Raw genomic sequence first — 23,804 nt, 5'->3', positions numbered from 1 at the left:
AAAGCAAGAGCCCTGGAGGGGTCCCGAATGGTACTTAAATGTGCCGCAAACCTTGTGGCTTTAGAAGATGGTCCCACAAAGTGCAGAGGACTCAGAAGTACAGGCTCTGGTGTGTCTGCCATAGGGGAGACCCAGAGCTGATTGGTGAGCAGCGATGATGACTGCTTCCCTTGCCAACATTTAAAAGTTGGGGACTTCACGTAAAGAGTTTGGATTTCAGCCTCTTTTGAGAAGTTGAAAGCTTTGACAATACTGGGCCTGTGTTTTCACTTGGAAGCATTGAGAAACCAAGGGGCAACTTGGGCTGCCTTCATATAGGGCATGTTTTGCCTGTTGATTCACTTAGTGTGTCACTTGCATGGTCTGGCTGGACCAAGAATTTGTGATTACTGGTGGGGAGTCTTTGAGACTGCATTGTGTTTCACACTTGAGCATCTTTTCATTTTGATCTTTTGACAACCATATGAGGTTGGGTGGATGTGACTTCTATCTTTCAGATGGAATTTTTATCTAGCCTAAGATGATATGCTGGAAAAGTGGTTCAGTATTTGAAAACAGGACTTCCAGTCTAGAGATTTCCCTACTGAAACACTCTTTTTTTTTCTTATCTTCCCCTTGAGAATCCATCCTGGCCTATATCTAACTCAGTTGAATAAATCATGGTATAACGAGCCTTGGGTCCCACATTGTCTTGTGAGCTAGTGGTTTTTTTCCTGATGATTGGGTATGCCCGTAGTTTATTTATTTTTTTTACAAAATGAAGTAATTCTGTATGGAATATCATGATGGTACTGAATAAATTATGTATTGCACATTGTAGCTTTCTCTGTCATTAAAAAAAGGGGGCGGGGAGCATTAAATGCACTTTCTCTTGGTGGATCAGTTGCATTATTTCTCTGTATGAAGAGTAGTATTTGTTTTGGTGGTCTCCAGGAAGCTATCGTGGTTATATAAAACTTTGGCAGACTTTGGAGAGAGAATCCTGCAGGCATGCTAGGAATCGACAGATGAAGGGTCTAAAGGGACCCTGACATCCCTCAGGGATTGTTACACGTTTATAGCCTTCCCAGACTTGAGATGAGAAACAAGAATGCTAATGCACCCAGAGCATACTAGACAATGTTATTCCTCATGGAGTTCTTGTGGACAAGATCATCTTCCTGGAAATGAAAAGTAAGAGATAGGGCACAATGACACTGAATACTTTTTGAGGTGTCTGTTAACAAAATCAATGAAAGTTATTCTTCATAAAACCTCAGGTACACATAGGATTTTGTTCTGTTGTCTCGAATTTAGATAATTTTGAAAACAGAGTTTAATACCTTGTCTCCCTTTTAGATTCGACTTCAAGAAATGTAAACTGCTCTATGAAAGCTTTTCCAACCAAACCAAGTCCATTAACTTGGTTTCCCATTCCATGATGGCTTTTGACACCCGCTATGCTGGGCAGAAGGCCAGTCCTGGCACGACAAACGTATTCAGCTGTATTTTTCAGCCTTCCAGGAACAGCAGCACCACCCAAGGATCCATTCAGATCGAACTGCATTTCAGGTAGTGGATCCAGATCCTGACTCTTGCCTTTCTTTATCAGAAAAACTTCCTATTGTGGTCAGTGGGCCAAGGCTGTATCAGCTTTGAAACGTCACGGGACTGAGGAATCACTGAACAGATAATAGAAAATGGCTCACCAGTGCAGCTCATAGTGTATTAACTTTGCATTCCTATCACCATGCAGTTGCAGTAATTGGCCAAAAGATGTCTCTGTTGCCTTAAAAAAAAGTTGAGAGCCCAGAATCTTAAAAAAAAAACCTCCCTTGTAGTCTGTTCCAATAGGTAAAGTGAATTGAGGAAAGAAGAAATTATTCTAGTTTAAGGGGAAAGAAGACTTTTGATCTATAGAAATTATAGGCAGGAAGGTGGTTTTGCCTTGCATTATTGTTTTATCTGTGCAAGTCTTACTAACCCACTTTTCCATTTAAAAGGGCTTTAGCCTCTTTGGACTAGATTATGTTTTTCTGCCTGGTATTATGCTAGGCAGTGATGTGTGTAGAATGGGTGAATGTTTTGGGGTCGTACAGATCTGGACTCAAAACCTTCATCTGCCACTTTCTAGCTGTGCACCCTAGGACAAGTTCAAGCACTTTGGGCTGCAGTTTTGTCCTCTATAAGATAGAGGAGGATGACCATACCCACCTCACAGGGTGGAGGCAGTAATTAAACAAGTAATTCTGGCCTGCTGCTCGGCACAGGTGGCAGGTCTTATTATTATTATAATGATGTAGCTGGTGTTAGTTTTATGATATACTACTGGCAGATTTTATGGCTAAGTGAGGATAGGCCTGAAAACTGAAAAATAAGGTTTGAGCTAAAATCCTCCAATGCAAATCCAAAAGGAGACCTTTGGAAGCAATGTTAGTTCTATTCTATTAGTGCTTAAGGTTTATCAGCTATGCTGTAAATACAAACTAGTAAATAAAGGGGCTGGGAACAGCTTCATGGGAAAAAAAAAAAGATCATCGAGATTATTCTTGTATTCATATGCTTCAGTGTACTTGACATTTCAGTGTGCTGTGCAGTGGGTTCTCAGGGTTGAGATTTCTTTTAGGGAGAGGTCATGGTCACTCTCCATATGCTTTTAGGAAGTTTAGCAAAGTAGACAGACTTTTGCCTGAACTTTTTGGATGTTCAGAAATGGGAGTGCTCATGGCCTCTTACTAATTAAGCCTTTGCAGGAGCCAGGCATTGTCCCTACCTTTATACTGAAATTTTCCTGGCAAAGTGGGTGACATTTGCCCCATCTTACAGGTGCAGCAGTAGAAGCTAGGAGGGCATTGAGTACCCCCTTCAAAGTCACACGGTGAGTGAGTGAAGGGATCAGGGCTCACACTGGGGCTGCTGATCGCAGCGCCCATGCCCCTTCTGGTAGTCCTCAGGTGTGGCCACTGCATGTCTGGTGATCTGACCGACCTTGGTCAGATGCTAAGCTGGCTGTGATTTGTGGTTCTTTGGTTTAAGGATAATTATCTGATCAGGAGCCTTCCATATATTTGGCCCTTCTGCAGAAACAATTTTTGGGGGGATTTGCTATGTTATTATTGATATAGTGACCTAATCTGTCAGCTAGTTGTCACACCAATCATATTTTTAATACACAAGGAGCCTTGAAATGTTACTCTGTTTATATACCAAAGGTGTATAATTTCTTGGAGTCAAATAGTAAAGTCTTACCTTGGCTCTTGTGAACAGAGGTACTATTGTGAGTGAAAGGGGGTTAACATGTTCTCTTGATTGGAACTTTTGAACGCTTTCTGTGTCTCAAGAAGAATTGCTCTTCTGTTGGGATTTTGTGTGTCAAATATAAATCACTTCACAGTGTTTAAAGGCTTGAAATATTTTCCAGAAAAGGATATCAGACATACTTTGACTTTTCAGTTAGTGCATAACTCTGACGATCTATGTTCGAAATGGGGTGGAAAAATTTTACTGAGGGCAACATTTTTTCTCTATTACAAAAGAGTAAAGTGTTTCTGTGAAAAATGCTGTGTTTGTATGAGGGAGACATGCATCGTTTATGCCCTTTTTCTAGAGGCAGTGAGCCAGGTTTAGGAGAAACAAGAGACTAGAGACGCCAGACTTAAAAACATCTCAGAATCAGCTTTTCCTGAATAGGAACCCCTTTTAGGGGAGGTAAGCATATATGAATAGTAGCTGGAGCTCCAGAGTCACTTTTGGGCTCACAGAACAAAGTTCAACCTAGAAAACTGTAGAAAGGTGTCCCAAGCCCACTTTCCCTTCTGCTCTACCCATCTCTGCCTACTCATAATCTGGTAGGCCGCACCAGGGTTTGAGACTAGGTTTGGGGTCCTCCTTGGGCTTTCACCTCAAATAGAGAATTTGGGGTAACGAGGCCTATAAAACCAGTATTGTCTGTCTCCCTCCCCCAGCTCTACTTCCAAGGTGCTTGGGTTTATGCCCACATATAAATGTCATCTTATTTTTCTTTCTTCTCAGGCTAAAAGATCTGGGCTCTCTGGTCAGGTCCAGCTGGAGAATTAGTACTAGTATGTACATTTGGTGTTGGTAAAGAAGTGATCCCAGATATCAGAGAGAGAATGTCTCACTGAACTTCTTGAAATAGCCTGTAGGGAAGGCAACCGACATTTACCAAACAAAAGCCTGTTACATGCCTGGTGCTTTACTTTTTGCAGTGTTTGTATTTGCAAAATGTTCATTTTCTAAGTGAGCAGACAGGCTCAGAGAAGGTAGGTGGCTTACGCAGGATAACACAACTTGTGACTGGCTTTAAGCCTGTGCTCTTTCTACTGCACCAAGTTTTCTCAGCCTCAGCACTGTTGGTGTTTTAGGTTAGACAGTTCCCGTGTTGTGGGGCTGTCCTGTTCATTGCGGGATGTTTAGTAGCATCCCTGGCCTCTGCCCACGAGATGCTATAGCAAACCATGCCCCCACCCCATGTTGTGACCATCACATGTGTCTCCAGACGTTGCCAAAAGTCTCCTGGGGATCAAAATCATCCCTGGTTGTGAACTGCTGCATGACACTATACTGCTTTCTTATAACATAAAAATATTATTAGCTTTTGAAAACACACATTGAATATCTTATTAAATCAGTGTTCAGAGTTTATTGATACTCAGAGTGGTCAATTTAAAAAATTGTGGAAAAACACCTGCCTGTGCAAGTTAGTAAAATACGTTTCTCCTTTCCTGTCTTATTTTTTTAAAAATCTTTTTCCTTGCAGATCTACAAAGGATTCCTCCTGTTTTACAGTAGTCCTCAATAATCTGCGAGTGTTCCTCATATTTGACTGGCTGCTGCTAGTCCATGATTTTCTTCACACTCCCAGTGATATTAAGAAACAGACTAATGTTACTCCTTCTCGCCACCGTAACTCTAGCAGCGAATCTGCTGTAGTCCCCAAAACTGTGAAAAGTGGAGTAGTTACCAAGCGGTCTTCTCTTCCTGTGTCCTCTGAAAGGCACCTTGAAGTCAAGGTCAATGTAACAGGTGAGCATATTTAGGTGTGAGTCATTGAGTCTCGGTCTGAATGTTAGGACTGATATGTGTCTTATTAGGATGACTCTTCTATCATCTCTGTATTTTCCTGTGAGCACTTAAACATTTGCATACAGACCAACAGACCAGCAAGTGTCACAGTTCTTGATCTCCATTTTCTGGTATGAACTGCTGGCTCACACTCAAGGCTGCAGGGCTCTGGGTCCTCTGCTCTGCTTGCCCATGGCACATGCCCAGCTTGAGCACTGTCTGGCCAGTGGTCTTTTCCCTCAGTGTTAAATCTGGCTTCAATTTTCTGTTTGATCTATAGGGCTCCAACAGATATGCTTTACTGAGTTTTGGCAAATCTGATGTGTGAAGATCTCAGTGTTAAATAAGTGGGGGGATTATTTTTTTCTTTACAGAAAGAATATGTTCTTTATAAACAGATTTACTGTAGTTTTTGTTAACTAGCAAACTCTCCTAGTATATCTGTATATATTTGTGTATCTATTGTGTTTGTGATATACCCCAACTACTGCTCTGGTTTGGAAGAAGCTGGCTAGCACAGTGCACTTTAAATGGATTTAGTTTCAAAAGTTAGCCTAAAAAAAAAAAAAAAAAAAAAAAAAAAGAAGTTCAGCCTAAACATGGTTTTTGGTGAAAATGAAAAGGAAATATGCCACGTACAGGTGAGTATAAAACTGCATTTAGTAATTTCAAAAAAATCTACTTTAAATTAGTGTATGTTCTTTGTAAACAACTTAAACATCTATGCAGATGATGTCGTGCCTTCCACTGCCCGACTAATGTTAGTATGTGAATCTACTTCCTGGGATTTAAAAATTTTATTTATTCATGAGAGAGAGAGAGAGAGAGAGAGAGAGAGAGGCAGAGACACAGGCAGAGGGAGAAGCAGGCTCCCCTCAGGGAGCCTGTTGCGGGACTCGATCCCTGAACTCCAGGATCATACCCTGAGCTGAAAGCAGAGGTCAACCGCTGAGCCATCCAGGTGTCTCTTTCCGGGGATTTTAAAACAGGTCATTGCTTGGAGAAGGGATGCTTTCCTGGGCTTCTGAATATCTCATAGGCTCCCAGGAGACGTAGCTTAAAAATACATACATTCTAAAGAGAGAAGAGAAACAGCATCCCAGTCTTTTCTGTGTGTACAGTGCTCTGTTGGCTTAGCTGTGCCCGGCCAGATATAGAGAATTTGTTCAGGGTGGCAGTGAAGCAGAGTGTCGACAAACATCCTGGAGAACAAATCTTGCTGGCTGATGTCCCCAGGGTAAATGCATTGCCTCATTTGCAACAGCCTGTTTTTTCCAGCCTCCAGCCTTGGCTTGGTTGACAATGCTGTCCTTTCCAGGCACGGAGTTTGTGGTCGTTGAAGATGTGTCCTGCTTCGATACCAATGCCATTATTCTCAAAGGCACCACAGTTCTCACCTATAAGCCCCGATTTGTTGATCGCCCCTTTTCAGGGAGTTTGTTTGGCATCGAGGTAAGAAGTCTATGTGTCAATCAAAACACTGAATGATTGGCTTAAAAGAAAAGCATTTGGAAGAGAATTTTTACCTCTTAAGCTTTCATTAGGGGAAATAATTGATGGAATTGGTGGACTCCAGCCCCGCCCCTCTTTGTTTGTCTTCAGATCTACCAGGTTATCCTTATGTGTGAATTCAGTCCCTCAGTGTCAGGCTGTAAACATACCAAGAGCCTGAACCTTTTTCTCTTACATCTTCCCTTCCTTAAGTAGTTCAGGGAGACCCTTCTAGTCCCCATTACAGTGTCAGGCCCCTGCTGTGCCATCAACTTTAACCGGTCTAGTCCTGGGCAAATTAGTCAGGGTAGGGAAGTGGTCCACATTTTCCCACGCCCCCTTCACAACGTTAAGTTGTTGACTCTGAAGACCTAAGGCTTTGTGGTCACGGAAACTTGTTTATAAGAGGTGTGAAGGATTTTATGTATTGTCCTTTTAGAAATATCTAATCTGTAAAAGAATGTCTCTAGAGAGTAATGCATAACCCAACAGAGTGAGTCTCTAATAGTGCTGCTTGAGGCTCTAATCTCATAAAGGAGATACTTTGCACTAGAGTAGCCTTTGTGGCCTGAAAATTACATTATGCAATATTAAGTATAAGCTGCTCTGTTTCTTTTAAAGCTGGGGGTTGTGGAGAGGGAAGGAGAAATGAGGCAGATTATTATTTCTATCAAGTGTTCTTAATTCATTGATATCCACTAATGTTCCTCTTGTTATAATATTAGAGTCTTTCACCCAGGTTACTCATCATTTCCTTTCCCTTTATGATCGAACTTTTCATAACCAGTTCTTTCCAGTGGTATTTCAGAAGTAGAATGAACAAAACTTATTTTCACTGTCAGCAGCATATGGCACTTTCCCCCCCCCCCCTTCTCATCAGGTATAGCTAAATAAAGCCTGTAGAGATTTCACTTCTTGATTACTTGTTTCTCCCATATAAAGAAACCTTAGTTTAAGAGGAAGGGCTTACGTGCTGGTGTGATGTGAGTCGATCATGAAATTGTAGTTCATCTGCTTTGCAAACCACTCCAGTACCAGCTTTGAATGGAAAATGTTGGTGATTGATTAATGAACTGTCAGGTACAATTGGGTTTTGTGTAGCAGAAGGCCCTGAAACAAAAAAGAAAACGAAACTTTTTTTGCTCTAAAGTTTTAGAAAAACTATAGGTAAAATATTTGACATTCCTGGAAGTTCTTGTTTCTAAGGCAGCACCATTGGATCTGAATTTTAAGATCCCTCTTGTACATCATTGGGGGAGAATTTATAAAGGAAGCCAAATGAGTTGATTTTGAATATAGCATAGGAGCTTAGTTTTACATGTTTTCCAACAGCACTGGAAAATGCTCCCACCCTCCAAAAAAGGGGAAAAAGCAAGGGAGACCAACAGGAATGCTTTCTAATGTATAGGGTTTTTTTTCTCTCTCTTTTATTTAAATTCTAGTTAGCATACAGTGCAATATTAGTTTCAGGAGTAGAATTCGGTGGTTCATCATTCACATAGAGCACTCAGTGCTTATCACATGTGCCCTCCTTAATGCCCATCACCCATCTAGCCCATCCCCTACCCACTTCCCTCTGCAACCTTCAGTTCTCCATTGTTAAGAGTCTCTTATGGTTTGTTTCCCTTTCTCTTTAACCCCCCACCCCATATGTTCATCTGTTTTGTTTTTTAAATTCCACATATGAGTGAGATCATAAGGTATTTGTCTTTCTCTGATTGACTTATTTCTGTTAGCATAATACATTCTAGCTGCATCCATGTGATTGCAAATGGCAAGACTTCCTTCTTTTGATGGCTCAAGTAATATTCCATTGCATATACTTATATACCAGATCTTCCCCATTCCATTCATCTGTCGATGGACACTTAGGCTTTCCATTGTTTGGCTATTTTTTTGTTTTTAAGATTTATTTATTTTAGAGGGTGAGCAGGGGAAAGGGTGAGGGGGGAGGGAGAGACTCCTTAAACAGACTCCATGCTGAACATGGAGCCTGACTTGGGCTTCGACCCCAGAACCTGGAGACCATGACCTGAACTGAAATCAAGAGTCAGCTGCACAACCCACTGAGCCACACAGGTGCCCCTGGCTATTGTTGATAATGCTTCTATGAACATCGGGGTGCAAATACCTCCTTGAATCTATGTTTTTTTATCCTTCGGGTAAATACTTAGTATAATTGCTGGATCATAGGGCAGTTCTATTTTTAACTTCTTGAGGAATCTCCATACTGTTCTCCAGAGTGGCTGTACCACTTTACATTCCCACCAACAGTGCAAGAGGGTTCCCCTTTCTCTACATCCTCACCAATATCTGTTGTTTGTTGCATTGTTAATTTTAGCCATTTTGACAGGTGTGAGATAGTATCTAGTATCATAGTTTTGATTTGCATTTCCCTGATAGATGAGTGATGTTGAGCATCTTTTCGTTTGTCTGTTAGCTATTTGGACGTCTTTGGGAAAATGTCTATTCTTCTGCTCATTTCTTTTTTTTTTTTTTTTTTAATTTTTTATTTATTTATGATAGTCACAGAGAGAGAGAGAGAGAGGCAGAGACACAGGCGGAGGGAGAAGGCAGGCTCCATGCACTGGGAACCTGATGTGGGATTCGATCCGGGGTCTCCAGGATCGTGCCCTGGGCCAAAGGCCGGCGCCAAACCGCTGCGCCACCCAGGGATCCCTCTTCTGCTCATTTCTTAACTGGATTATTTGTTTTTTGAGTCTTGAGTTTGAGAAGTTCCTTATAGATTTTGGTCTTTTGTACTATTCTTGAAGTACAATGAAAATTTGATTGTAGAATGGGAGTCTTTTCTCCCTTCTCCTCTCCCCATAAATATATTTCTTGTTGAACTTTTTATTGTAGAACATTTCAAACATACACAAATAAACAGATGAATATAATGAATCCCTGTATACCTGTCACCCAGCTTCAGTAATTAATATATTTATTTTCAATTATGAAAGTAACAATTATATTACATCAAATTAGGGGAGGGAAGAATTACCCATCCCTTTGTCTGGAATCTCTATTGACATTTTGGTGTGTTTCTTTTTCCTAAAGTCACGGCCTAATATTATTTTGATTGGGCTGCTTGTTCACATGATCCATGTTGTAACTGTCCTACATTCCATGTGATATTTTTAATTGTCACTTTTTAATGATTACAAAAGATTCCACTGAGTAGATATGATATAACCTGGATTGATCTTAAATTTTTTATTAACTATTAAATAACAAGTGATTTTCCCCCTGTATTTTGCATTATTTAAATTAGAAATTATTTAAAATTAGAAATTATTTAAATTAGAAAACTTTGCATAAATTAAATTAGAAGTAGGCTAATTTCTAGAAAGAAATAGGATTATTGAATCAAAGGGTGTGAGATTTTTAAGCTTTTTGCCATGTGTCGGTGAGCTATCTTTTATGGAGGGGGTAGGGAGAACCACTGTCCACACTCTTAGCCATAGGCAAGAATGCCAGCCTCCGTCTTGGCAGTATTTATTTCATCAGTTATATGGGTCTTTTGATAATATGGGGCTGATTGCTACCAAGATAGTGATTTTTTTTTTTCTACTGATAGACTTCTAAATCAAACATTAATTTATCCTATACTGTATTTCATTCTCTAGGTGTTTTCGTGCCGACTAGGAAATGAACATGATACAGCTCTTTCAATTGTTGATCCAGTTCAAATTCAAGTGGAACTGGTGGGGAATTCTTCTTATCAGAATAGTTCAGGATTGATGGATGCATTCAATAGTGAAGATTTCCCACCGATCTTAGAGGTAATGATGAAAAAATGTGTAGACACATTGATACACTCTCAAACACTGCCTGGTGCCTGAATGACTTACCTACTCTGCTGAGCTCAACATTTTCATCACTTCAGCAAATGCAAAAGAAATACAACATTGTCTCAGTCCTAGAAAGTTGTTTCAGTCTTCTGAAGAATAAAAGACATGTTGAATGATATAGTCTTGAAGTTCTGTGAAAGTTTACAGAAAGCAGAATGCAACATAGGGAGGAATTTGGATTGTGGGTATAATCGAAGGTAGAGTGAGTCTAAGCGGAGGGACAGGATGTCAATGTGGGAACAGGTGCGCAGGGGTAGTAGTCCATCTTAGGAAGTAGCTAAGTTGGGTGGAAGGGGCCCAGCTGACATGAAACAGAGGAGGTCTCGCCGGAACAAAGTTGTGTGTAGGCAGTATGGAGGCCACAAGGTGAAGACGGGGAAGGTGAAGCCAAGCAAGGAAGGTGTAAGGATTTGTAAGGATTCTTTGGCCGAGGAGGAACAGTTAATCTGTTTGAACTGTGGGAGATTGAAAGAGAGAGAAAAGCTATGTTGATTTTTTTAGCTATAAGGACAAAATAAGTAATAAACCAAGTGCCACCCCCAGACTTTCCAACAGTCACCCCAGTTTTAGGTGGTCTTGTGCTGGTGTCTTGCTAATGTCGGAGACAGGATTGGGGAAATACTAGTGTGGCACTGGACTTACTTATGGTTATGTTTGGAGAAAGAAGAGGTAATTTTTGTTGAGTGGGCAGTTTCAGAGATTTAAAAAAATTAAATGAATCAAAGCAAAATGGATTCACAGAATGCTAATAGGCGATCCCATTCCTTCTAGAGCCGTTTTCTTATTCTCTACCTTGGTAATTAATATACTTGTAAGGAAATCATCTGACTGAAATATTCATTGCTATAGTAAATATCCTAGCTTTTTATTTTTTATTTGATGCAGCTTTGTGAACATTTGACCTCATAGCAGAGATGTCTTACTTCATGACTCTCAGTGCTTAATTTTAAGATCCTCTCAGTCTTCAAAATGAAAAAAAATCAACATAGTGTCTGTGGACTTCTAGAATTTGAATTGGGAACTATACATACACGTAAGAAAGAGGTATGGGTGTAAAAGTGAATGCAACTTGAAAAAACTGCTGCCTTTTCAATTTTGTTAGATTCAGTTACAAGCCCTGGATATCAGACTCTCCTACAACGATGTTCAGCTATTTCTTGCCATTGCAAAATCCATCCCAGAGCAAGCTAATGCTGCAGCGCCAGACGCAGTGGCCTTGGAGGCCAGCTCCGTTAGCAGTTACCTTCCCGGCACATCTAGAGCTGGAGAGATCAGAGAGGGGACAAGACATACCTTAGATCCTGTCTTGGGTAGGTGTGGAACTATGAAACCTACTCAGGTTGCCTAATAGCTCCCCTTCTGGTTAACTGTTAAGATTTTCTTTTGCACAATTAAATTGTTCAGAGTATAATTGTATGTCATTAAGTGTAATTATAAGTTATAAGTATGATGCTGTAATTTTTAAAAATTTAAGAACAAATACAACACCCCAAACTGATGGCTCTAGCCTACACTAGTTTCCCTTTTACCATTTCTTCCAGAGTTCTATGAATAATGCTAAAGTTGTTTTAAACTTGAGTTTTCTGCCAGTGTAATGTGAATAACACTAAATTTCAGTTTTCAGCTTTTATAAACACAGTCAGTATTGGGAAAAGATTCTTAAAAAATTCAGTGTACACTTTGGTATGTCTCCAGATAGGAGCCCATTTTTGTCTAGAGAAATGTTTTAGCCAGGAGTTTCTGAATTTCTTTTCTTTTTTCTTCAGTTACGCAGTAGACTAACTTATGTAAACTTATTTATAAAAATTATGTACGTTTTTTTCTAGAGTTACAGCTGGCTAGACTGCAGGAACTGGGATTCAGCATGGATGATTGTCGCAAAGCCCTTTTGGTGTGCCAAGGTAATTTGCACAAGGGTTTCCTTGACTTGTTGTCTATCTTGATGATAGGCTTGCTTCTCATATGCCGCCCCCGCCCCCCCTCAGCCCGCTCCCACAAGGTGACTTGAGAACCGGACTGTGTTTTGAAGGCCCTCTGTGGTTGTCTGTGGGCTGAACATGATCTTGGACTGGGCATAATAACGAGCAGCGGTATTTCATAGTGGATGATAATGGGGCCCTGGGGCCGATGCTGGGGTTCAGGTCTTTGCTGCTTTTTGATTACTTATTAGTGACTTGGGCAAGTCACTTAGCCTCTCTGTACCAGTGCTTCCTTATCTGGAAAAAGAGAATGAGAGGACTTCCCCTGGAGGTTTGATATAAATAGGCACTATAGACAAAGCACTTAGGCAAAGTGCCTGGCACACAGCAGGTGCTCTATGCTGTTAGCCAGTGTTCGGGGGTAGTGGTAGTGGTGGTGATACTGGTAGTTGTGCCCACTGAGCTCCCATATGCCTCAGCCTGAGTTTCCTGATTGAATCTTTGTAGCCCTTAAAGGTGGGCATTATTGTCCCAGCTCCAGGTAAGGAAACTGGCGCACATAGGTTAAGTAAACTGATCTGAGGTCCCCCATTAGTGAGAGGCTAAGATGGGCTGAAAGCCAAGTCTGCCGCTGTTCTCTCTGCTGCAGAGTACCCCCTTTCCGCCTCCCTCCATATTGCCCTTTCTCTTAAAACAGGAAGATAGAGCAAAAGCTGTGGCATTTCTAGTCTGCGCTTGCATGTACATTTCTCTACCTCTTTACATACTATGTAAATCCATACATATAAAGACACATGTACATATAATATTGTGTGTATGTTGGCAGATTATACCGCCAATACAATTTTATAACCTCTTTTACAGTACAATTTTGTTGAATTATAATTACAATACCAGAGTCTTCCCATGTCCTTAAAATTGTTTATAAATACTGAATTTTTTTTACATTAACCTAATGATTTAACTATTCTTTGTTTTTCATTCATTAAATATTATACACTATTCTGTAACAAATATTTTCTGGTACGAACTTCTGTCTGTATCTTTTAGAATTTCCTTGGTGGAGGGCAGCCCGGTGGCTCGGTGGTTTAGCGCCACCTTTGGCCCAGGGCCTGATCCTGGAGACCCAGGATCGAGTCCCACGTCAGGCTCCCTGCATGGAGCCTGCTTCTCCCTCTGCCTGTGTCTCTGCCTCTCTCTCTCTCTCTCTCTCTCTCTCTCTCTCTCTGTGTTTCTCTTTTTTTTTTTTTTTAATTTTTATTTATTATTTATGATAGTCACACAGAGAGAGAGAGAGAGAGAGGCAGAGACACAGGCAGAGGGAGAAGCAGGCTCCATGCACCGGGAGCCCGACATGGGATTCGATCCTGGGTCTCCAGGATCGCGCCCTGGGCCAAAGGCAGGCGCTAAACCACTGCGCCACCCAGGGATCCCTCTCTCTGTGTTTCTCATGAATAGATAAAGTATTAAAAAAAAAAAAAAGAATTTCCTTGATGGACAGACCTAGTAGTATAAATATTGGCTCAAAGGGTATAGATAGATTTTTTAGACTTTTTACTCAACTTGGCAGATCTCCTAAAATGTTGTACCAGGTCAAACTCTAACCAGTTATGTGTGAAAATACTAGTCCTATCACACAGTTGTTCACATTAACTATTACCTTTTTCCTTCTGGAAAAAAAGAAAGGCGGATCTAGTTATCTTGCATTCCTTAGCTTTGTTTTTACCTAGGTGTCACTGTTAGTTTAATTATCTCAATACCCCATAGTGTTTACATTTTCTATTCTTTTATCTCTTTAACACAACATTTCTTTTTAATTTCTAAGAGCTTTTATGGTTTTTGTTAATTTTTATTTCTTTAGTACTTCTTAAGTCATTCCATTAGTCACAAAAATGATAACAGCAACTAAAGTTAGTAGAGCCTCTATATGTTCCAGGCTCTGCTTGTAGGAGAACTTTACTTGTACTTGTCTGTTTCCTCCTTGTGGCAGCCCTGTGAGTGCAGGCTGTCAGGCATAGAGGCACTGTGTAACTTGCCCAAGATCCAACATCTAGGTGCTGGAATCAGAAGCCACACCATCTTCCTCTAGAGCCTGTGCCCTTAACCATTTACCCCTGTGCGGTGCACTGGATTCTGGTAATTTATAAATATGGGATTGCATTGCTTTCCTTTGCTTTTTTAGCTTTAGCAGTCTGGTAGTGTTCAGGGGACTATTATTTTAACTGTTGTATATTACACACATGCCCTTCTCATTGCTCTCTGTTCTCAAGGAATTTGTGACCAGTTGAGAAGAGGAAGTATGTACAGATTAAGACATTTGAGAACAGTCACAAAGTAGCACATCAGTACGTACAAAGTACAAAACTACACAGCAACAATTACATGCTTCCCTACTCAGTGACATCTAGAATTTGGACCCTATCTTCTCCTCTCTTCTCCTTCGTCAGATGTCATACTAGTGGAGGGATGGCTCCTGGAGGCATTTTGAACTAAATCATGAAGGATGGTGAACTTGAGTGGAATGTGTGTAAGGGGGCTTCATTCTTTTTGCTTAGAAGTAGAATTCCTATATGATGCCAGGTTTTTTCTTCTTTTTTAAGTTTAAGAGTACATCTGGGAGCAGGGCTCTCTTGGGCTGTCCAGTAGGTCCCTAAACACTTTATTTCCCCTATGAGCTGCTTCAGTGTCTGTGAAAACTGGCTGAACTGATCACCTTTAAATTTTCTTGAAGGCCAACTGAAAAAGGCGGCAAGTTGGTTGTTTAAGAATGCCGAACCTCTGAAATCTCTTTCTCTGGGTACGAGTGGCCGCGAGAGCCAGGGGCCTATGGCGGCACGGCTCATTTCTGGAGTGGAGGTGAAAGCCGAAAGCATGTGCATCTGCTTCATCGACGACTGCATGGATTGTGACGTCCCTCTGGCTGAGCTCACCTTTTCCCGTGAGTGTTTTCCGAATGTTCACATTCATCTTGAAGATTTGCGGTTATTGCCGAGTTATTTGGGGGCCCGTCTTCTTTTTCTTCTTCTTCATTTTTCTTTTGTGTGTGTGTGTGTGTGTGTGTGTGTGTGTGTGTGATGTTCATGCTCCCCACTTAGTAGTACTATGGGTGAAATTTAGTTAATCGTTTTACATATGTTTTTCATTATTTGTATTTTAAAGAAATGTGTATGTATTTGCCATATGTGGCCTTCAGCCTCCAGTTTGGAAATAATAGACATTGTCATTGATGAAATTTCTGTTGTATTAACAGCTCTAGCTAAATAATTCCTGATGTCTCCTTTTTGTTTATCTTTGTATATATCTAAAGACTGTAATGAGTCCTGTTGTTAGAGGTGTTTAAAAGATAAGCTCAGAAAATGCTCTGCTCTGTGTTTGAAAAGGAAGTGCACAGAATCTTAGAATGTTCACCTCAGAGTGCTGTCCGTAAGGGCCCTGAGAGCTGTCCGTCAGTAGTGGGGCAAGAGGACGAGGACCTCTCCCTCAGCCATGTCATCACAGGCAGTGTTAGATGGGGCTTCTGTGGAGAGTACAGGAAATCTCACCACTGGGTTCACTTTCAATTTTCCACTTTTTCAACCTTGCTGGCCTCTTTTTACTTCAAGGAAAGATCTGTCCTGGGGATTAAGTTTGACCTTCTGTCCAAGGGAGAGGCTTCCTGTTCCCTGTGCTTCAAGCCCCACAAGGGCCACTTGATTGAGAGTAATAGCTGGAATTTTGCCCGAGTGTCTTCTGCAGGGAATAATTACTTCTTATTTTTCTATGGTAACTTTAAAATTTTGAGCTAATATTCCTCAGGACATAACTGCTCTTACCAGTCTGCCTCCTGATTTTCAGATATTCAGGGCAAAATATGTTTTTTTATGTTCTTGTACACTTCAGATGCACCGAGGTGCCTGGGTGCCAGGGCTGGGCTGGGAAGGGAAGGAGGCAGAGGAGGCCTTTGCCTCAGGCACGACATGGAAAGGGGTGCCAAGAGACTCAGGAATGAACACAAATAACACTTTAACACAGTGTTGTTTTTTTTTTTTTTTTAAATCACAGTTCATGGAGAAAACGCACGATGAACAAAATATCAAAATTTTGTGTGCTTTCCTATGAGGTCATTAGTATCAGCTAGGATTAGTGTCTGTCTCTTTGCTGAGACTTAATCCAAGAAAGAAAGTTCTGGTTGTTCTTGCCTGGCAGCTGCTATAACATATGCTTCCTTTGCAGGTCTGACTTTTCTGCAACATGTAAGAACTAGCCCTGAAGGGTACGCCCACTTCACCCTCTCCGGAGATTATTACAACCGTGCCCTGTCAGGTCAGTACCTAACATAAGTGATCGTGGGATTTAAAACCCACACTTTAATTATTTGCCTGGGTCTACCTCTACATAAATTTTGCATGAGGGGAGGGAGGCGGGGCCAGGCAGGGAAAGGTGAAACACAAGTGACTGCATAGGCACAAAAGATACAGATTTTTTTTCCCCTAACATATCTGATATGTTGCAAATGAGTTATTTAAAAACAAGTTTTCCTAGTTAGTTCTTTTCAGTGCTAGAGTTTGGGTCATTCTAGAACATGAGATTTCTCAGGAGCAAAGAATCATTTGGCCCTGACAGAAGCTAAATTTCAAGGGAGATTTCTGCCCATATGCATTTTAAACTTTTAAACTTTAAAATAGCCTCCTTCCTCCTTGCTGGACCTGTTTCATTAAAAGCATACTGAATCAGTGATAATGTACAACCTGCCATGCCCTACTCGCTCAAGCAAAATACAGTTGATCAGAGCAGGTGATTATGGAATCTGGAAAATAATGCAAAAACATTTTCAGGTTTCTTTCCTTCCACTGGAAGGATCAAGGTAAGGGCCCATACACACGGACATTCAGGAGGCGTCATAAACCAGGGCTGAGCAGTTTGAGTGTGAACTTTGCCTTAAGATATTTCTTAGTAGGTGTGGACAGAGTAGAGCCATACGGCCTGAGGCTTAGACCCCAGAGTGACTGCTCCCTCTGATTTCAGTGGAGAATGAAGTGTCATCAGTTGTGCTGCTGCTGCAGATGGTTCTAGAGTGTATGTTAGTTAGCATTTTTTTAACTGTTGAACATGTTTAACTTGAGAATACTGACCTAAGTCCTACTAGTTGAGGGAGACTCTTATGGGGCATATGGAAGCCATTTTTCTAAGAATCATTTATTTTCCCAGAGCAAATCTTACTTTTAAAGTCCTATGAACACTTTTAGGTCACTAAAGGTCAAGTAGTGCGAAGGGACGAATGTATCTACTTATTGCTACATATTGGATTGGATTTCTGTTGGTCAAGAGGCTGATCTGTGACTGAGGGAGTATAGTTAGAAAACTTAAAAATGAACTGTCTTGAAAAGTTGAGTCTTTAAAACCATGGAGAGGTACCATTTTTCTCACCTAGCACGCTGGCAGAAATTAAGTGTGACTGTACTATGAGCCACAGAACTCTAACTGCTTGCCATTAGAACTGTAAGTTGGTACCAGCACTTTGGAAAACAGTCTGATGTGCAGCAGGGTTAAGTATAAGCATACTCCACAGCCCAGCAGTATACTTCTAGGTCTGTACCCCAGAGGATCCCAAGCCCCCGTGGTAGTATTCCTCCTATAGCTATAAATCTGTAGGCTCAAGGGAATATTTCACAGAAGTAGAATGAATACAGATTGTGGTGTGGTCATAAGCAGATTACAATTCACTGGGGAAAATAAATGTGCCACAGCTATGTGGCAGCGATATGAGTGAGTCTCAGAGGCACGTGGTCGGGCAAAAATAGAAACTTGCAGAAGAAAAAAAAAAGTTGCAGAAGAACATGTATGGCAGGATTCCATTTACATAAAGATCCCCCATAGGACAGACTCACCACTATGTTCTGGAGACACGCATGTATCTGTGTGGTAAAACTATAAAAAAAGAGCAAGGAAATGAATAAAACTCCAAACTAATGTTTACTTGGAGTTGGGTGGAAGAGGGTTGGTGGGAAGGGGGCTGACATGGGAGAGTGGCACTCAGGGACTTCAGAGGAACTGAGGATTTTCTATTTCTTAAGCCGAATAGTGGCTACATGAGTGCTTGTAGTAATTTTATTCTTTATACGTATGTGTTGTTTTCATTCCTTTTTGTACACAGGACATTTGAAGATTAGAAACTTGAAAAACTTAAGTGAATGAATTTCCAATTATGCTCTACCTGTTTATTCAACCAGTGGGTTCTCAACATAAGCAGGAGAATCAAATTTAATGGTTACTTCAGCCACTGACAGCACTTTTCCATCCTGAGTCTGAGACTCCTTTTTCTATCTTGAGTGGATCAAAAGCAGGTCCTCCCTGCTCTTTAATAGCGAGGGTATATATCCTCTGTGCCTTTCTTCCTCCCACCTTGGAGACCCTGGGGCATGTGTCTGTCCTTCCACTCACATCCTCTAGACAGCACAGACATCTGTGGGGTGACCTGTAGCTAAAGATGGTGCTTTCGCTGTGAATCACGTTGGAAATAGAAAGCTTATTAAGCCAGAGTTTGTCCTTGCTGAGCATTTGTGAATAGCGTTCCCCTCTAAACTCTTGATATCTGCCTAACAGATGTCTTCCTTCCTTGTTCTTGTAGGCTGGGAGCCATTTATCGAGCCATGGCCATGCTCTGTATCCTGGCAACAACAGGCAGCTAGTCGCCTCCACCCTCCCCGACTGAAGCTAGAAGCCAAGGCCAAACCCCGCTTGGATATCAACATCACTTCTGTACTGATTGGTGAGTGGAAAGTTGTGTCTAGAAGACTGATACCTTTCTGTACTGCAGTCTTTTGTCTAGAAGACTGTTGACCCTGGCTTAGCAGATATCTGAGCCCACATTGGACATCACCCATTCACTGGGGCTGCTCTCCTGATAAAACCCAGCCTAGCTCATGGTTCTTTTCATCCCATTGCTCCAGAGTTGGCATCTTGTATTAATGCTGTTAGTGATCAAGCAAGAGCTGAGACTGTTGGGAAACATAACTCTCTCTCTGTTTGGGATGAATCTACTCCCTGATGATGCTTGGTCACAGGTTTTTCTTAAATATCCTAGAAGTGAGTTTAGATTCCCTTCTTTCAGGCTACTCCTACACAGAATAATTCTTAAAAGGTATAGTTTTGACCTTGTCTTTATAGTAGGATAAATTGCCTGTACTATTTCCTATTAAGTCATCATGTTGACCTGACTCTGAAAATCACTGGATTGAAGGGTTGCCAAGCTAATGGTGTGTGTTCTTAGAGTTTTTTGAAAACACTGAAACATACGTTCCTGGATTCACTGTAGTGAGTCGGAACCACTTTGTGCTTGTATTTATATCATCTAAGAGAAAAGTAACATTATCATACAGTCAGGTATTGCCTGCCTTTGCTGTGAAAACCCACTCTATTTGAATCATTGATCTACATGGTCTGATTTTTGGTAATACTGTGGTTATCTGAGTGATAACACTACTGCAAATCTGTGAACTTTCTTTAGTGGATGTGATTGAGGCTCATAGGATATCCATTGGCTTATTCTGTGTCATAATAAGATGCAGAAAACGTATAGTGAAATGAGACGGTAAGTTTATTGATTCCAAAATTTTAAAACCACTGTTTGACATTAACAGATTTCATTCATTAAATTTGCCCAGACAATTAACCTCATGATCGTTCTGTACTATATTATATTGATACTATGTTATTTCTTTTTTTTTTTTTTTAAAGATTTTATTTATTTATTCATAGAGACACACACAGAGAGAGAGAGAGAGGCAGAGACACAGGCAGAGGGAGAAGCAGGCTCCATGCAGGGAGTCTGATGTGGGACTCGATCCAGGATCTCCAGGATCACGCCCTGGGCTGCAAGTGGCGCTAAACCACTGCGCCACCGGGGCTGCCCTATGTTATTTCTTATATAATGTGTTCATCTGGAAGTTTAGATAAAGTTTAGCATAGCTTTTTGGAAAGCTGTAATAAACAAGACCTTAAAAGAGTTTCATTGATATTTCTGATGAGCATCTATTTAAAAATGTCTTCCAAAAAAAAAAAAGAAAAGAAAATGTCTTCCAGAAGGCATTCTTGTCTGTAGTAAAGCTGTTTTTTTAAATCTTCAATTCCTTATTTCTTTTTTCTTTTTTAAAGATTTTGTTTATTCATGAGAGAGAGGCAGAGACACAGGCAGAGGGAGAAGCAGGCTCCCTGTGGGACTTGATTCCGGATCCCGGATCATGCCCGGAGCCAAAGGTAGACGTTTAACCGCTGAGCTACCCAGGCGTCCCGTCCAATTCCCTATTCCTAAGGCTGTGCTGAAACCCAGAAATATTACTGTGACCTCTTTGCGTTTAAATAAATCTTACATGTAGCCAACAATTGGAACCGCAAACTAGAGATCAACAAGTTTTGTTCTACAAAGTAGAACTAGTTGAAAAGGTCTTTCTCCAGGGATGGTGCATCATAATTATTTTGTTAACCTGCCCTTCCCATTATATTTCCCTTCTAAAAATAGTAGAACCACTCCTGGAGAATTGTCCGCTGGATTTCTGCTTCCTGAGATATTCGTAGTCTTCTTTTTTTTTTTTTTTTAAGATTTTATTTATTTATTCATGAGAGATACAGAGAGAGGCAGAGACACAGGCAGAGGGAGAAGCAGGCTCCATGCAGGGAGCCGGATGTGGGACTCGATCACGGGACTCCAAGATCACACCTTGGGCCAAAAGCAGGCGCTAAACCGCTGAGCCACCCAGGGATCCCTGATATTGGTAGTCTTTAATAGCCTCCTCCCTGGTTTTTCTGTCTTGAAACTCTGCCCCCTTAGCATAGCATAGCATAGCATACCCTTCACAAACTACTTCCCTTTTCTAGACTGCTTTGCTGTGTCCCTATCCCAGTATGTTGGGCCAGAGTCACATTGCATTATTCATTGTTCCCTAAAAGGGCTATGCACTTTCATGTCTTTAAAATCTTTGCATATGCTGTTCTCTTGGCCTGGAATGTCCCCGTATCCCTAATCCCATTGGTAAACTCTGATCTCTAACCTCTGCTCATTCCTCTCGACCCAGAACAAAAGTCCCCATATCTTGGAAGATTCCCGTGGACCTTGGCGTGTACTCTCCCACTACTGTCAAAGCAGAATAAATCTTCCCCTGTTCTGTGCTCCCGTAGAATTTTATTTATGTCTTTATTTTAGCTCCTTCCACTTTATGGTTTTGTGGTGATGGTTGTTTGGCTAACATTGATTTCTTTCAGTGGAGCATGAGTTCTCTAGGGGACAGACTTTCTGAGAACCTAGCATAGCGCCGAGCACGCAGTAAGGCATTCAACAAAAGCTTGTTTTGCTGAATTGAAATTATTTGACTCAAACCCTCAATCTTTTCTATTTCCGTTCTTAATATCTTTGGGGAATTCTTTCTAGACCAGTATGTAAGTACCAAGGAATCGTGGATGGCAGATTACTGTAAACAGGACAAGGAAATAGATTCAACCTCAGCAGAAGACTGGATGGGCTCTTCAGTGGATCCTCCATGCTTTGGACAAAGTAAGATTTTTCTCTACAAATGTCTGACTAAATCACAGTTGACCAACACAGCCATGTTTCATTGAGAAATCCAAATAGAATCATAATTTTCTGTGAAAAAAAAAACCGAAAAAACAAAAAGCAACCTGTAGGATATTCTGTCTTGTGTAGTTCTATTCTAATCTTTGCAGGAGACACTTTTCTGGCACAAGGTACTGAACTTTTAATATGGGCTCTAATTCCTCCTTTGTGGGAGAGAAAAGATCTGCAATAGACAGTTTTCTAAATTCTAGTAACATTGTGTACGAGCTGGTACTTCTGAAACACAGCAAGATCAGCCACTGGTTGGTGTGTTTAACTTGGCAAAACTTCCCAGTTGATTTGGACTTTCTGATTGGATATTACAAACTGTCTTTTCAGCTTTCTAAATCTAGAGGTGCAGAGTGTGGGTATATTCTTGAAGGGAGGACCGGCAGGAGCCCATATGGAAGAAATTGTTAAAAGGAGGGCTTCGTATTGTTCATAAAGCAGAAAAGAGTTGAATGCCCAGCCTTTTGAAGAATGAGCAGTCCGTTTGTTCTCTCTTAACGATGTTTTCTTTCCTTATTTAATGCCCTACCATGGAGCTCTGATTTCCTTAGAGCAGGGGGGACTGTGGCGGCCAACCATGTGGCCCTTCATTTCTCCACAAGCCATTGTCCTCCAAATTCAACTCAGCCTAGCTCTGTCCGGGTGGTTTCTTTGGGGAGTCTTGGCTGGACTTCACATAGTTCACAAATGCTTAAATATTCCCTCTGGTCTGCAAACATGTCACGGGAAGATGGATTTTCTGAGTTTATGAAGTATTTGAACTGGTGCGTCTGTCCTCAGGGTGTAGAAGTGGACCGTCTGCCTTGCACTTCCAGAAGGAGGACAAGGAAATGTCAGCTACGTTTGGTCTCTGTATTCCCAGGCCGTTGCTTCTGAGTCCCCAGGTCATTGCTCAGGAGCCAGGGCTTTTCAGATATCATCAGCTTCAATTCTGGCTCCTCCTCTAACCTTCCCAATTTGTGTGTTAAAAGAATGTAACAGTCTACCCAGAAGACTCTGTGTAACCTTTGTAATATGCAGTGTGTCCTAGAGAGTATGTTTCATACAAGGGGATTGAGATACAGACTCAGTGTAAACATAAGGAAGGCCTAATCTTCAGGATTCTGGTGAAGGATTTTCTTTGTCTCCACCTCTCCACCTTTAAGAAAAATTTTTTTTTCTCCTCTTTCTTTGTAGTTAATAAGCTGCCTTATCTGTGTTGAATGCCAATACTAAATTAAAGCTGGATTTTTATTTACCTATAGATTTTTATGGTTACCTAGGCTGCAGGGGTATATCTTTTAAATAATTAGACATAAGTGAATATGCCTGAATTTCCAAATCTCCTTTACTATTGGATGTTCCTGGGCAACACCACATGTGACAGATGAGATTGTATTCTTTTAACAGGTCTACTAAATTAACTGTGGGGAATTTGTTTCGAAAGTCAGTAGACTTGCACCTTGTTGAACCGATCACATCTTTCAGTTCCTGTTGATGAACATTTAGTTACAGTCCCCCCAAATTTGTGCATTTCATTCAGGCCAGCTTCAAAATGATCCCTTGAAAGAGAGATTCTTTTTTTTTTTTTTAAAGATTTTATTTATTTATTCATGAGAGACACACACAGAGAGAGGCAGGCTCCCTGCAGGAGACTCGATCCCGGGACCCGGGGTCACGCCCTGAGCTGAAGGCAGACGTTCAACTGCTGGGTGGCACAGCACCTTAGAAAGTTCAGTAGTTTTGTACTCAGAGGACATTTAATGGAAATACCAAACGTAAGTGTTCTAAAAACTTCCATGTTTAATTTATAATCTAAGTAATACTATGAGGTAACCCCTTGGTGGAGACTGTTTAAACTTGGAATGCAGATTGACTCTTTCCCTTGAAATTTCGAAACCT

The 23,804-nt window shown here is 41.0% G+C and overlaps 1 protein-coding gene across 6 annotated transcripts in view; it reads left to right on the top strand.

The window, feature by feature from the left end:
- Nucleotides 1-23,804, top strand: part of VPS13D (vacuolar protein sorting 13 homolog D) — a 237,818-nt gene that overhangs the window by 65,752 nt on the left and 148,262 nt on the right. For all 6 annotated transcript variants that reach the window (XM_041765973.1, XM_041765972.1, XM_041765971.1 and 3 more), the window contains 10 exons: nucleotides 1,339-1,551; nucleotides 4,760-5,025; nucleotides 6,383-6,516; nucleotides 10,185-10,340; nucleotides 11,512-11,719; nucleotides 12,236-12,310; nucleotides 15,060-15,266; nucleotides 16,541-16,630; nucleotides 18,936-19,076; nucleotides 21,732-21,854. In XM_041765973.1, the coding sequence (XP_041621907.1) occupies nucleotides 1,339-1,551; nucleotides 4,760-5,025; nucleotides 6,383-6,516; nucleotides 10,185-10,340; nucleotides 11,512-11,719; nucleotides 12,236-12,310; nucleotides 15,060-15,266; nucleotides 16,541-16,630; nucleotides 18,936-19,076; nucleotides 21,732-21,854 (1,613 nt within the window). The remainder of the gene's footprint in view (nucleotides 1-1,338; nucleotides 1,552-4,759; nucleotides 5,026-6,382; nucleotides 6,517-10,184; nucleotides 10,341-11,511; nucleotides 11,720-12,235; nucleotides 12,311-15,059; nucleotides 15,267-16,540; nucleotides 16,631-18,935; nucleotides 19,077-21,731; nucleotides 21,855-23,804) is intronic.

Source organism: Vulpes lagopus, chromosome 8 (assembly GCF_018345385.1).
Source record: "Vulpes lagopus strain Blue_001 chromosome 8, ASM1834538v1, whole genome shotgun sequence".
Lineage (NCBI taxonomy): Eukaryota > Metazoa > Chordata > Mammalia > Carnivora > Canidae > Vulpes > Vulpes lagopus.
Note: the sequence above shows the minus strand (reverse complement) of the source record. Positions and strands in the feature narration are given on the sequence as shown.